At 47.2% G+C, this 15,281-nt stretch overlaps 1 protein-coding gene across 1 annotated transcript in view; it reads right to left on the bottom strand.

Annotated features, from left to right (window-relative positions):
* The window catches only part of TNPO3 (transportin 3), a 52,351-nt gene that overhangs the window by 19,839 nt on the left and 17,231 nt on the right, over positions 1-15,281 (bottom strand). Inside the window, exons 3-11 of the mRNA XM_061638014.1 lie at positions 14,660-14,733; positions 13,218-13,374; positions 9,848-9,991; positions 8,960-9,135; positions 4,851-4,989; positions 4,556-4,702; positions 3,326-3,433; positions 2,358-2,449; positions 958-1,097 (exon numbers count right to left, since the gene is read on the bottom strand). Coding sequence (XP_061493998.1) covers positions 958-1,097; positions 2,358-2,449; positions 3,326-3,433; positions 4,556-4,702; positions 4,851-4,989; positions 8,960-9,135; positions 9,848-9,991; positions 13,218-13,374; positions 14,660-14,733 — 1,177 coding nt within the window. The remainder of the gene's footprint in view (positions 1-957; positions 1,098-2,357; positions 2,450-3,325; positions 3,434-4,555; positions 4,703-4,850; positions 4,990-8,959; positions 9,136-9,847; positions 9,992-13,217; positions 13,375-14,659; positions 14,734-15,281) is intronic.

Consider the following 15,281-nt stretch of genomic DNA (forward strand, 5'->3'; position numbering starts at 1 on the left):
GTGCTCATTTTCACTTTGCAGGGAGGCTAATTTATTCTCATACAGGGCACATTTAAACTACCTGTAGTTTTACAGTCCTCTCTTACCACTCCATTCTGATGCCGGTGTAGAGTAAGCCTGGGTTACTCAGGTATGAATCAGTATATGGGGTTGGCAAAGCTCTTCAGCGGTGTCACTTCTGACTGCAGTTGGGGGAATTGCATTTTTTTATGATTCCCCCGAGAGAGAAACTCTCTGCCTCTAGAAGACTAGCACAACAGGAGAAAGGCTTGGCATAGCCTTTTCCCTAAAGTATAACTTTACTACTAGCAGGGAGAGTTTACGCAGAGAGGATTGATTCTGGCACTGAATGCAAACCATCCTGCTTTCAGCTGTGGTTGGATCCCCTTGAGAGCTCTCAAGCAGATCCAAACCCAGCAGTATGGCTCACATTTGATGCCAAATTTAAGCACCACCAAATGCAAGACATGCATGCAAAGGCACAATCGAGAGCACACTTGGAGGTGCTCGACTGTTCCTTGTAAGTGCGGCTTGCATTTGGCACTGCTTAAATTTAGCGCTGAATGCAAACCACGCTGCTTCGCCCTGAGGTTGGATCCACCTGACATGAGGTGATGGACAAGTAAGTGGCCCCTTGGAGAGTTGGCCACAATTGGATTCTTTTCTCCAAGTCACTTTGGGACTTCCTTTGGCTATGGGATGCAATAAATTCAATGAAGTAAACTAAAAACATTATACAAATGTCAAGTGTACTATTATTTCCTGACTGACAGACCAAGGTTCAACCTACATTGAAAACTTTATTCTGTTAATCCAACCTCGCACCTGTCATCAACACATCGGTTGGGATTTGTGCCATCACTTCCATGCTGGAGAAAGTCTGCCCAAACCCTGGGGGGCGGGAGTGAGAGGGCAGAAGACAGAAGCAAACAAAAATGGTCTCGTTCTTGCCCTCACCAAGGAAATGGGGATTCCTGTCCACGACTTCGCTCATTTCGCCAACCAGCTCAATGCTCGTGTATCGGACAGCCGTGTGCACCGATTCAGGCAGGCGCACCACCCCGTCCAGCACCTCCACCAGTGTTGGATTGTTCTCCCTGAGGGTGGGAACAGCAGTTACTCAGCAATCAAAGAAACAAACACTCTGCAAGTGTCAAGTCCATATGGACTGTCTCTTTTTTGCTGAGTGTAGAAACTGCCTGGAAAAGAGAAACCAGGTTTCAAGTTTCTAGTTCTCACTGAGGAGGGTATACGTAGATATATGTATGCAGATAAGGAATCAAGCATTTAGAGAGTGGTGGTTCTGTGTATGTTGGCCTTATCCAATCCCGGTGGCCCCAGGCTGATGGGAGTTGTAGTCCAAAACATCTGGAAGACATCAGGGTTGGGGAAGGCTGCCAGAGTTTCTCCCTACCTCTTCTCTTTAAGTCATGGGGGAAAGACGCCCACCCTCTACCGATAAAAAGTGAAGAGGGAGTCTGCCAGCATTTGGGGCACTTGACAAGGAGTGGATACACATGACCATATATTCCTGGTCTGCTCCTGGAACCCCGTGCTGGGAAGTTGCTGCACAGACACAATAAATGAAACTGACTGGATGCAGCCAGATGTACGATGCACCCGCCAGCCCTTGGAAGAACGTTTCCACACAGAAGGTACACAAGCCTCTAGTCTCCCTTGCTCTCTCCAGTTCCTTTTCTTTTTCAAACTTCTCTTTGCAAGTGGCCTTTGAAGGATTACTTTACCTGTCCAGCGACTATTACCTGCCAACTAAACTGCTGCTGTTACCTGTCTTCAGGATGGGACAGGTTGACACACATATATCTGTGTGTGTTGCTCCCATTAAGTTCTTCCTCCTGCATCTTCTATGGCTGCAGATGCACTAACCTTGTTCTGTAACCTAGAAGATTTGTCACCGTGCAGAGCCCTACCACTTTCATCAGGAGTCCACACAAGGTGGGCATGAATGCAAAGGACACACCCTCTACCCTTATACTACGTGAGTGATCAGCAAGGAAATTGCCCAGAGGATTGGTAGAAGGCAAGGGGAGAAGGCCCTCCCCCTCCTCACTTTCCCCAAGACAGTCATATCTGAATGAGGCTGAAAGCTGAGGGCTACCTGTGAAAACATGTGAATGGGGAAGCCTACACAACCCCTGGGAATTTCCCCTCCCGGAGTGAGCTGTGAAAGGTCTTCTTAAGTCACTCGCAAAGAGTGGGGCACAGGAGCCCAATGGCTGATCCTCTGTGGGCTGGATTTGACCCATGGGTCACTGCCTACTGACTAGGATATAGACACAATGCAACAACCGGTGGTCCAAGGCCCAAGCACCAAGATGGGGCCTGCCAGTACTCACTGATCAACGCTTTTGGCTATCGCGGCCATGATGAAGAGGACGGCTTCTGTCACCTCCCAGGGAGGGTTGCCCTCTTTCAAGGTAGCGTAAAGCTGCAAAGAAGAAGAGATGGGCTTAGGCAGGCTCAATCAGAGAAGAGCTTTGGATAAGAAGAGGGAAAATTAAATATCCAAGAACACTGGATCTAAACTTTCCACATCCCCATGGACACTCGGGAGCCACAAAGTCACTGTTAGCAGGATGGGCTTTTGGGCCAGCTTAGAAGAGGAGCAGACCAAGGGTTTGGAAGCAGAAGGGGGGCAATCTTAACACAGTCACATGACTGGAGAGGCCAGAAAGGTAAAGCCCATATATGCTAAGCGGGCCCTCGAACACTTACATGGGGAACACTAGCAAGAGTGGAGTGTGTTTTTTAAAAAATTATTCAGCAAGCTTTATATGCTGCTTAAGCAAGAAAAGTCACGTACACAGAATGATATAAAATAACAGTAAAGACAGACTTTAAAAACAGTAGACATAATTAAAAACTGTAAAACACGGCGTAATAAAAACAGATGCCAAACTATGCAAGCAGAATTGAAGTGAAGGTACAGGCTTCTGGTACGCTTCTTTCACTTTCCTTTGAAGAGCCTCAGAACAGTTTCCATGAGATTTCCACCAGGCAGTACACAATTAAAACCTGCACAGCTTTAAAGCAGGGATAAGGTACCTGTGGCCCTCCAGACGCTGGTGGATCCACCTCCTGGAAGTTCCACTCCCCATGGGCAGTGGTCAAGGACTCTGGCAGTCACAGCCCAACAACACCTGCAGGACCGCAAGATTGGGGGGAGCGGGGCCAAGATGTGCATTGATGTGCACGTACTGAAGCCCCAACATCTCCACCCAGAGTGCCCTCGAGCCAGGAGGAAACGCTGATGGCATTTCAGGCAACGCGGAAGCCAGACAAGACCATCCTGCTTCTCTCTCACCTGGGCAAAACATTCCACAGAGCCAACCAGGAAGATCAAGTCCTTCACAAGGTCTGACACCCTCATCCGGAACTCTCCGAAGTCGTCTGTCTCCTCAGGGATTCCTTCCTAGCAGAGGAAGTCCAGAGGGAAGGGTGTGGCAGGGAAGAGAAGGGGAGGAAAGCTGTCAGCGAAAGAGCCTTGGGACCACACAAAGAAGGAGTCAACGCTACACCCAACAGCCAGAAGCTGCCCGACGCCTCCCACTAGGGCTGGTTCTCTGATGTAAGGTGGGCATTCTTCTGCTGGAGTTTCATTTATGTGAAAACTTTGACAATTCTTTTCCAAAAGCTCAAAACCATGAAAATTTTGCCTTAATGAGTTTCCCCTCTTCTCATAGCACTGAAGAAGATACCTGAAAAAAGGCGGCACAACCGCTGAAAAGCACTTTCAAGGCATGTTGGAAATGTGTTTCTTTTGATCTGACCCCGTTACACGGGGCAGAGGAATGAGCAAGCAAGTCGCCTGTTTTCACCGGGAGACACACCGGAGCACAAAAAAAAAAAAAAAAAAAAAGGTTCATTCTAGTTTAGTAATTATGGCAGAAGGTTCCATTTTAATGCTCACAGAAATGCTCGTTACAAAAAGTAATCCAGGCTCAAACTAGCTGAAGATGCAAAATGCAGTCGCCACCACCGCTGTCCCTCCCCACACACATATAAGGGGTAAGATGATGTTTCGGATATCCCGGTCCAAAGCTGTATAGGACTTTATAACACCAAAACCAGAACCTTGGCCTGGTAGTTAATGGGCAGCCAGTGCAATTCTTTCAGCAGAGAGGTGACGTGTTGGCGATACCACCAGCGAATTGCCGCACCACCATGCAGTGTGATTTTCTTCTTGTGCGAATGGCACTTTGCTTCATGGGTAAACTTGTTGGTCTAAATTCCTCCTCAACATACATAGGCATAATTTTCTGTTTACTTTGGATCTCTCTGCCTGCAGGAGAATGTGGGAGAACCACACCTTCTGAAGTGGAGAGAGATGAGGTCAGTAAAGCCATGGTGTATGTATGTGTGCCTCTGCCCGTGCGTGCGAGCCAGCAAGAGAGAGAGGGGGAAGGGGTCCTGAACAACAGTCCTGCATGTGATCCCGGCTGCATCACCAGTGCCCATTTCCTTCAACCCAACAGCAAAAGGTTTTGGGTAGGCAGGGCAGGGAGGAACAGGGTAACAAGGGAGACAGGCTTACGTGGTCTGGATCCAGCTGACAGTGCCGAGCCAATGCGTGAAGGAGCCTCTGAATGTAGGCTTTAAAGATGCTGTGGATAACGACATCTTCTGTCTTATAAAGGTGCTCTCCCAGTCGGTACCAGAAGTTGAAGGAAATTTCCACCACCTGTTGTTGGAAGACCCTTTTAAACCGGTGGCTTCTCTTCCCTTCTCTGCATCGTAGCACAATCCAACACCTCCACTTCCCTGCACCGCTCCCCCCCAAGCATCTCCACTGTGCCAACAAACCCAGAAAAGGGCAGAGGGCTTCCTACCTCATACTGCGGGTGGCCTGCGCAGATCAAGAGCAGCTCTATTGTCCGCAGATCCCCCAGGCCATGTCCTGGAGTACAAACGATTCTATCCAGAAATGTCTCACAGAGTTCGGTGAAGATCCGGCAGTAATTGAGAACCCTGGAAAGAAAAGGGGAACGGGGTGCTACAAGTCAGCAAACCAAACTCATGTCAGGTGGGCAGGCAGGGTAACAGGACAACATCCACTGCCCCCTTTATCACCGTCTCCTGCTCCCATCTCTGCACTGGCTGTCACTCTCTTCCTTACAAAGGACAGGCCGCAAACTCAGTAGAAGCGTGTGGCAAATATTCCCACTTCTAACCTAGATGCACCCAGAGACAATGGAGGATTCAGAGCTAATGTTCATATCAACAATTTCCCTCAACCAAATGGGGCGCAATTAAATCCGATACACAGGGAATGGTCATTCTTTCGTCTCTTCATGATGTGCCCACCATCGTGGCATCTGACAGGAGACCAGAACACCTTTCGTGCCACACTAAAACGTCTCCACCTATAAAACCCATAAACATCAAGCTTATCTCCAAGACGTAAAATCTCAGAGTGATGACCATCAATTAGGAGTAATTAAATCACGCTGATAAGGCCATTAATTACCTATATTGTAAATTGTTACGTGGTTCCACTATGTCAGACAATTGTTTCTATAAACATTGAAAAACATTCCTAAATCAACAAGTTCAGATGCATACCAGATATCTTCCCATATCAAAGAGATTTAATGTTATTCTGCAGCTGAAATTCATTGTATTTCTTTCATATATTTAGATATATATTAGCTTGGTATCGGTTACACCTTATACGTAGGCTACAACCCTACCTCCCTGTTCAACAGCTCCCACTCGTAGTACATGCCCTGGTCACCTCTCGATTGGACTACTGTAATGCGCTCTACGTGGGGTTACCCTTGAAAACGGTCCGGAAATTGCAACTTATACAGAATGCAGTGACGCACTTACTTACCAACAGCCACCGCTGTGATCACATTACGCCGGTGTTATTTGATCTACATTGGCTGCCGGTTGTTTTCCGGGCCCGATTCAAGGTGTTGGTATTAGCCTTTAAAACCCTGTACGGTTTCGGCCCAGTTTACCTGAAAGAGCGCCTCCAGCGCCACCAATTATGCCGCCCGACCAGATCAGCCACGCAAGGCCTTCTCTCAATCCCACCAACCAAAACAGCTAGGTTGGTGGGTACTAGGGAGAGGGCTTTCTCCGTGGTGGCCCCCACTCTCTGGAACTCCCTCCCGTTTGATCTTCGACATGCCCCTTCCCTGGATGTATTCCGCAAGGCCCTGAAGACGTGGCTATTTCAACAGGCCTTTGAGATCCTTGGGATGGGTTAATCTCCATGATTTGTCATCTATTATATGCTGTAAATGTAAATGTTTTATAAATGTATTGATGACTGTCCAGTATTTTATTTATTGAGACTAATGTGACTGCATTTGATACTATTGTATTTTATCCTATTTTAATGTACGTCGCCTAGAGTGGCTATCTGCCAGATAGGCGACACACAAATTAAATATTATTATTATTATTATATTTAGATATATTGAGGAATGTACCATCTTGTTATATTTTAGAATAGTTTATTTTTCTGACAATTGTGATAAGCAGCAATCAAGCTAGGAATGTTTCATAAATTTGTGATCTTCAAAGAAAAATTTAGTATAAATATCCCTGCATTTTAGTATCAAATCGGTCTTCTCCTAGGAAAGGCTCACTAACGCTTGCATCCCCAGATAGCCTTGTAAGGTCCAGGTAACTAAGCAAGGTACCTCAGCTCTGCATCACACAGGTTGAATCAGTGTGTTATATCTATGCTATATATCAGGATTTTAGATCTGTTATGCTGTAAGAAATTTAATGCTTGCTTTTATTTTGATTTTATGCTAATTAACTTCTATTCTCTTTTACTGAACTTTCAAATAGTTTTATACGTAAAGGATACTTGTTCCACTGATCTTATCTGTCTGACCACTTGTTCCCGAATCCTAAATTTCCTCTGTACTAATAACAGGAGGGACAGCTGGTATAGCACAGTGGGGAGGAGAGCCTGGCTGGGAGTCCAGAGTCTGTGAGTTCAAATCCCCGCTCGTGTCTCCTGGGTGTCAAGGACCAGCTAAAGATCACCCCACTGTGAGTGACTCAGGGATTACGTGCCCTGCCACCTGTGCAGCCGTGGGCAAGCTGCAGAGTCCCAAGGAGCCCAGTTGCCCCCCAGCTGGCAGTTGCGGACAAGGAAGGGGCTGGCTTGTGCAGCTGTGGCAAGCTGAGCAGGCCCTAGCCAGCTGGGGAGGACTAGCCTCAGAGGGAGGCAATGGTAAACCCCCTTGGAATACCACTTACCATGAAAACCCTATTCACAGGGTCTCCGTAAGTCAGGATCGACTTGAAGGCAGGCCATTTCTCTCTTTTTTAATATGAGGAGGAGGAACTCACTCTCTCCCCTTTGCCGTGGCATCTGCTTCATAAGAACATAAGAAGAGCCTGCTGGATCAGGCCAGTGGCCCATCTAGTCCAGCATCCTGTTCTCACAGTGGCCAACCAGGTGCCTGGGGGAAGCCCGCAAGCAGGCAAAGCTAAGGTGCAGCTTCACTGCCAGGCTCGCAGCCTGCTTGTGTGGATCCAGAATTGGCCTCCACAGTCACTTACAGACCCACCTTAACCTGGAAGACAATCTTACTCGGCCACGAGTGATCGCCAATGAATGAATGAATCACGGCCTGCTACGTAGACAGCATGCTGCTACTTCTACCCTGAACACAGCAAATCTGGCACAAGTGCACTTGCTTTGCATGCAGTCTTTGGCACCTCCAGGTGAAAGGGTCTTGGGAAGGAAGGCTGGGAAAGACCCTCTGCCCAAGACCTTGAGAGCTGTTGACAGTTAAACAGGCCAGGAAGAGCGAGATGGATCAATGGCCTGACCCAGCTATGTATTCACTATGTTTCATATTCAACATGTTTGTATCTCCCTTTCTTCCATGAACTCATGGCAGGAAGCACAGACAATCCAATCTCCAATCTAGATCCTGACAAGATCCCGATCTACTTAGCTTCAGCAAGCATCAGGTGCCTTCAGATCCTTAACTCTGGCCCAGCACAAGACAATTTCACATGTTCGTATATCCCAGCCTTTCCCAACCTTTGTGTTGCCAGATGTGCTGAACTACAATTCCCATCATTCCTGACCTTTGGCCATGCTGGCTGGGGCTGATGGGAGTTGGAGTCCAACATTTGCGGATCCAAAAGTTGGGAAAGGCTGATATACCCATTGCCACCTGACTCTACACAAGCCCACTCTCTTTCTGCCCCCCCCCGCCTCTCACCCCTAATGTCAATTAGACATTCTCCGGCCCAGGACTGCATCACTTCTCTGCTCTCTGCAACTCCTAACGTGCTTTTGAGGCCAAGTGTTACGCAGTAGTTGACATGGTCACCTTCTAGTAAACGTCGGCTGTCATTGTGAACTACAGAACTTTCAACACACAAAACACTTTTAAAACTTGCTATTTTATAGAAAGGGAAACTGAATCTGAGCAAGTTAAGTATCTCTACAGACGCTAGAATGATGGACTTAAAAAAATTGATCAGAGTGCCTGTTACTTTACAGGAATGGTTTTTGCGGACCCAACAGGGTCAAGAATCTTCTTTCCAGAAACAAAAAATGTTGCTTGAAAATATAGTCAGGATATAAAGAACTGTGTGTGTGCCCATCAGATTTTAGCTTGTATTAATAAATGTTTTAATAAGCCTTTATGATTGTTAAAGTGCCATTCATCAATTAGATCAGGGTGGTGGGCAAAATAGAGCCACCCACTTTTGAAGCAAAGGACTTTCAAAAGCAGGCTGATATGGCACGGGGCGAGGCGGCAGAGTCAAAAATCCAGATGGGAAAGCTGTTTGGATCTAGCCCTAAAATGCTTTAAAACAAAAAAACACAGCTGAGAACAGAAATTCAAAAAAGAGACACTTTTGATCTTTGCTCTGTTGAACCCGTGCCAGAGACAGAACAGACTCCCCAGAAAACGGTTCCTGCATGCAGGGTCTCTGGCCAACTCACTTGTCCAAATCCTCGCGGGCCACGGCCATGTGGTAGGCCGCCTCCAGCGTCAGGACCCCCTGGAAGAGCTGCAGCGCCAAAGGCAGGTTGGTCTCCACGTTCTCAATGGCGTAGAGTGCAGAACAGACACAGTCCGACGCTGCTTCGTGCAGGTTCGTCGATGTCTTGTCCTGTTGCTGAAAGGCACCACAGACAGGGAATCTGGCTTAATCCTCCCCTGCTGGAGTCTCGGCCAAGTTGTGGCCTCCTGACCTGCGCCTTTTCCCACCGACACACACACTAGCCGTGGTTAGCCACACTTCCCTTCCATTAGGATTGCTATGCAACATTTGTTTAGAGTACCAGCTGATGCATGGAACATAGAAATGACCCGAAAATATACTCAAGCAGCATTAGACAGAAAGGGGCAGGTCGGAAAAGTAAAGTGAAGCAAGATTGATGCAAGATAAATAGTGCGGAAGATGAAAGTCTCTGGAAAAGGGGAAATACTTGACGGGAGAGGAGGAGGAAGGTAATGGAACTCTTTAAAAAAGAGCCTTTGCCAACCTGGCATGTATGCTTTTGACTACAGCTCCCATCAGCCCCAGCCAGCATCTGGATGGCACCGGGTTGGCAAAGGCTGCTTGAACATGTAACTGCAGGATCATACTACCTACCCCCCCACCACACACACACACACAGAGCCATGCATACTTTGGCCTACTTGCATTCATTTGTCATTGCGTCCAAGCATAAGACTGGGTCACTCTCAATTCAGAGCTGCCCACAGGAGGCCTTTGCAACATCCAAGTGTCCATTTAAGCCCCCCTCCCAACGATCTTATTCTCTGAAACGTTTCCACTCAGTCAGGTTGCCCCTCAGCAGAGATGGGGGTCCTAGAAAACTCACCAGAACCTCAAAGAGCAGCGACAATAACTTGCTGTTGGCCATGAAGGTGCTGTCGAGGACCCCCAGGTTGAACCAGCTTCCCAGACAGCGGAAGATCTTAATGAGCATCTTCTCGTCATTGCCTGCCTTCTCCACACACGTCATCTGTAGGGAAGAAGCAGAAGTCTGGGGCTTCAAGAAGAGCCTTTGGCATGGGACTTAGCACATCCCCAACAATGCGATCCACAGCTCGCATGTGCTGCGTTCGTGCAGCACCAATGTGCAGACCACACCCGGAGGGTGAGGCTGATGGGTACACACTCCAAGGCCTCTTGGTTCCCTTCAAGCGGAGTGCTGCTGCAGCTGTTGCCATTTACCTACCCTGCCTTCTTTTTTGTCTTCTGCTGCAGGTATATGAAGGGGAAGAGTTGCCTGAGGCAGTGCCTCGGCATTGTGCCAAGTGCGACGCTAAGTGCACACTTAGTGTCACACTTGGCGTTGTCTTGGAGAAAAGACAACAGAATAAATGTTTATAGCGCTATTGGTTGTAGAAGATGGGGTTAGGTGGGAGAAGCACAATGGGACACTGGAGAATATTTTTAGATATTTTTATAATTGTTATATTTGATTTGTTTTATTTATTCTGTTATGTATATTGTTGAGATTTATTGTTTACTTATGTTTATTTAAAATGTGATGTATTGTTGCTCCTTGTAATTGTACCAAGGCAGGCTTTTGGGGTGGGCTAGGTTTTATTATTGTTGTTGAGATTTCTAATGTTTTAATGTATTTGTATGTTTTTATTTTGTACGTCACCCAGAGTGGCTGGACAGCCAGCCAGATGGGTGACTAATAAATTTAATAAATAAATAAAAATAAATATTATATATACTGTATATTGATTTTTTATGTTGTAAACCACCCAGAGAGCTTCGGCTATGGGGCGGCATAGAAATTTAATAAATAAATAAATCCTTTGAGAAGGTTTAGGAGTACTCCACCCATCTGTGGCCAAGCCGCAGAAACAGGTAACAACTGAGCACTGACGGGGCATTTCTGGTGGTTCCCCACGCCAAGGTTTGGCTGGCCTCCACCAGGGACCGAGCCTTCAGTGGGGCAGTCAGGCCCTGTGGAACTCCCTACCAGTTTAGCAGGAACCCTCCTTGCTGTTTTTTAGACACCATCTGAAAACAGTATGATTTAAATACGCTTTCCAAACATGAACTTCTCTTTTAACCATCCAGTATCTACTGATGTTTTATTGATGTTTTTAATTTATGGATACTTTTACTGATTGTTTGTATGTTGTATGGAAAATGAAATGGACTGCCTTCCCGACTTATGGGCGACCCTGTGAATAGGGTTTTCATGGTAAGCGGTATTCAGAGGGGGTTTCCCATTGCCTTCCTCTGCGGCTGAGAGGCAGTGACTGGCCCAAGGTCACCCAGTGAGCTTCATGGCTGTGTGGGGATTCGAACCCTGGTCTCCCAGGTCGTAGTCCAACACCTTAACCACTACGCCACACTGGACCACTTGAAAATTGCTGAGGGTCTTGGTGGACCACTTAACCATTATTTTGTGTGTGTGTGTTGTAGCAATTGTAATTCCAGAGAATTCAAATTGTAATACAACAAAATATATCAAGCAGATTTGTAAAAGCAATCCTGAGCATTTTCTAGCATATTTAGAAAGTCTAATCAAATCAAAGGCTGAAGATGAACGGTACATATTGTCGTCTCTTACTTTGGGGAAGGAAATATAAGTGATATAAATGTAAATTACTGCCTTCAAGTCGATTCCGACTTATGGCACCTTGTGAATAGGGTTTCCATGGTAAGTGGTATTCAGAAGTGGTTTACCATTGCCTTCCTCTGCGGCTGAGAGGCAGTGACTGGCCCAAGGTCACCCAGGGAGCTTCATGGGTGTGGGGATTCAAACCCTGGTCTCCCAGGTCATAGCCCAACACCCTAACCACTATGCCACACTGGCTCTCCACCTTGAAAACTAATGAAAGTATGGATTACAGATATTTCAACAAATATTTTATTTATTTATTCTATTTCTATGCCTCCTTAAGGCCCTCAAGGCAGCTCACAAAAAATATTAAAATACTTTTTCAAATTAAAAGAAAAAACACTTGCCTTATAGCTTTTACCTTCAGCTATGTTTGGTAAAGTGTGCTATTTAATAGACAAATACACACTGTCCCTCCCCGGACAACGTTCTGAGAATAGAAGTCATGTATCGTAATAACTTCCACAGGTGCCCACAGCATGACTGCAACTGTTGGCCTCAGTCTGCATGACAGCAGACTCAGAACAGTGGCCAAGGTCTGAAGTGGCTGCAGTGCCCTCAGGGATTCACAGAGGGAACCAGGAAATGCAGGAAGGACCCTAAGAGGAGGCGCATCTTGTCAGGAGAGAATCGGTCAGTGGCCAGTTATTCCAGGGAGCCACGAGCAACCTGAAATTGGAGCCTCAGCAAAATCAAGCAGAGAGAAACAGGCCCAGTGCTGTCCTCAGCAGCTTTGCTGGCTTAGTCAAACACTGAGCCTGGATCACTGCAGGCACCAAGGCAAGGAGGGAGCCCTTGTCATTTTACACAGATACAGCCTGCCCTGTCTTCGTTTGATTCGTCCCCGAATCAAATTTTCTTGAGAGGCTGCCATTAGTTGCATGAGGGTTGAAAGCTTTCAACACTTAATCAACCGAAGCTTTAAATGAAGCTTTTAAAAAAAACCCAAAGCCCCAACTACCCAGTTAATTGACTGAGTAATCTTTGGTTAATCGATTGGGAAACTGGTAGCCCGTTTCAAGCAGCGCCCGGAGCGCAAATCTCCAATCCGTCTGCAATTCATCCAGGGTGCAATTCTCCATGGAAAGGGCTGTTGCTCAGTGGCAGAGCAAAAGGTCCCAGGTTCAATGACAGGCGTCTCCAGGTATGGTTGGGAGAAACCCCTGCCAGAAATCCTGGAGAGGCGCTGCCAGTCAGTGCAAGCAATACTGAGCTAGATGGATCAATGGTTTCACCTGGCCTATGGCAGCTTCCCGTGTTCCCAAGATATTTTAGCATCAAGGGGTGTTAAGACAACAATTCTGGGAGCTCAAAAGAAACAGGTCCCCTTTCTTTTGCAGGCATCGTAGGAGCTTTACCAAGTCCTTCACCCACCCACCCACCCCTCCCCCACTCTCTCTCCCCCCCCCCTTACACACAGATGTACCCCAGGATCATCCCATGTTATGCTCGGGCCAATCTTGAGAGGGACAGCTGGCCCCAAACTGCCCACTGAACAGGCTGTGTGGCTGGGATTTAAACCTAAGCCTTGCTCTTCCAAGTACTCTAAACCACTCCATTCCACTGAGGTCCCAGGCCGGGTCTCCCAGCCACTTACCAGCAGAGAGACCACCGTACTGGAATAGTAAGCTAAGTCTTCGATGATCTCCGTCCGGCGGTTGGCTCCAATGCGCAAGGACCGGCTGTGGACCTCCTCCGGCAGCACCGTCAGGATTTCCAGTAAGAAGGGGAGCGACATCACGTCGTTATTGTACCTGAAGTGCAAGGCGGTGGATTTAGGGAGGGGAAAGGAAGGCACAGGAAATGTGGAAAAGCCATGAAAGGGGACTGCTAAGAGTGTGGAATCTGGATTATTCATTGGAACATGTGCGGCTGCTGTCTAGAAGCTGCAGCTGGCTCAGAATGCTATGACTAATGGGGCCCACTATTCAATTATACTCCATATTCTCATTAGTAAGCTACTTCTGTACAGGTTAAGGCAGGTGTGGCGGGAACTCTGACCCTCCAGATGCTGAACTACAACTCCCATCAGCCCCAGAAACCATGGCCAATGACCAGGGATGATGGGAGTTGCGGTTCAGCAACATCTGGAGGACCAAAGTTTCCCCACGCCCGACTTTAAGGATATGTCTTAAGAATAAGCAAATGTATTTACAAGAACTGAAGAAATAATTTTGCATGTAGAATGTTATTAACAGAGCCTGACTGCTGGTTGTAGCCTTTAAAGTCCTATGCAGTTCAGATCCAGGATATCTAAAGGACCACCAGCTCCCACATGATTCTGCCTGCCTATTAACACCTCTAGGCAGGCTCCAGTCTGCGTCGCATGGTACGCAGAGGCACCCACAGTGAGCATGTGGTATAAGACGTTGTCTGTGGTGGTGCCTAGACCCTTTCTCTCTCTGCCTCTCTGGAGGATCATTTAGCCTATCACCCTCCCAGCTTTGGGAAAGGTCACAAACAATGTTTTATTTAAATATTCCTTTCATGGCTGTCTGTTCATAAGCAAACTCTGGGGATGCTGCTGTTTTTACTGTTAGTTGTTTTAAATTGGTTTTATTCCTTAGGGTTGCTTATTATCTTTTGTAAGCCACCTTGGGGGTCCCACATGGGGTTGAAAAGCAGCATATAAACATGACATGAAAAAACAAGGCAAAACCAAACAGGCAGCCCCAGGCCCACTGAACCTCTCCCATCTGTGATTTGTAGCCCTCTATGAAGTCTGCAAGCCCAGGCACATGGGCAGAAGCTGCTTGTGAAGACCCTGAAGAGCACTCAATGAGAAAGAACATTTACAGCGAACCACTTCCGTTGGGTTGCCCTGGAACATCACTTCGCAGACAGGCATCTCACAGCACTAACGCACAACAATCTTTCTCCTCTTGGAGACATGGACACACACTCTCACTCTCACTCTCTCCATACAAATATGTCTATCAACAAACAAACAATTTGCAAAACCGTTGTAAGTGATATAAGGTCTAATCGGTTTTTTGAGGGGGGGCAGGAAAGGGAAGCTCTGAAAAGCAAGTTACTTACTTCTCAACCAGTGTGTGTACACAGCCCTTCCAGGAGGCCATCTGTAGGGCGAGGTCTGCGATGGCTAATGCAAGCTGTGAGGAGAGAGAGCAGGAAGAAGAGGGAGAACGCAAGGCAAGACAAAGGATGAGAAGGCTTCACTCCCCACCCTCAAACAGAACAGCCCGTTGCCTTTTCTTTTCTCCATGCTTTGCTTTGTGTCGCTGCCCTGGACTCCTTCAGGAGGAAGAGCAAACTTTTAATAATAATAAAGTAATACTAATATTTATTTATTATTACATTTATATCCCATCCTTCCTCGCAAAGGAGCCCACAGCAGCCAACGAGCGATAAAAACACTTCCATCCAGCTTTTAACTGATGTAACATAAGAGCTCTCTGCTGGGTGAGTTCAGACCAAGAGGGTCCATCTAGTCTAGCCCAAGAAGCCTGTCTGACACTGACCGGCCAGCAAGCCCCTTAGATGAACATGAAAGCCAACAGGCAAGTCCTGCTGCTGCTTTCCTGCAAGTGGTATTCAGAGGCCTCTGGAGGTGCCATCAATCTACCAGGCCTAACAGGTCACAAGGCCTTCAGAAGAGCCCCGCTGGATCAGGCCAAAGGCTCATCTAGTCCGCGATCCT

The sequence above is a fragment of the Rhineura floridana genome, chromosome 8, assembly GCF_030035675.1.
Source record: "Rhineura floridana isolate rRhiFlo1 chromosome 8, rRhiFlo1.hap2, whole genome shotgun sequence".
NCBI lineage: Eukaryota > Metazoa > Chordata > Lepidosauria > Squamata > Rhineuridae > Rhineura > Rhineura floridana.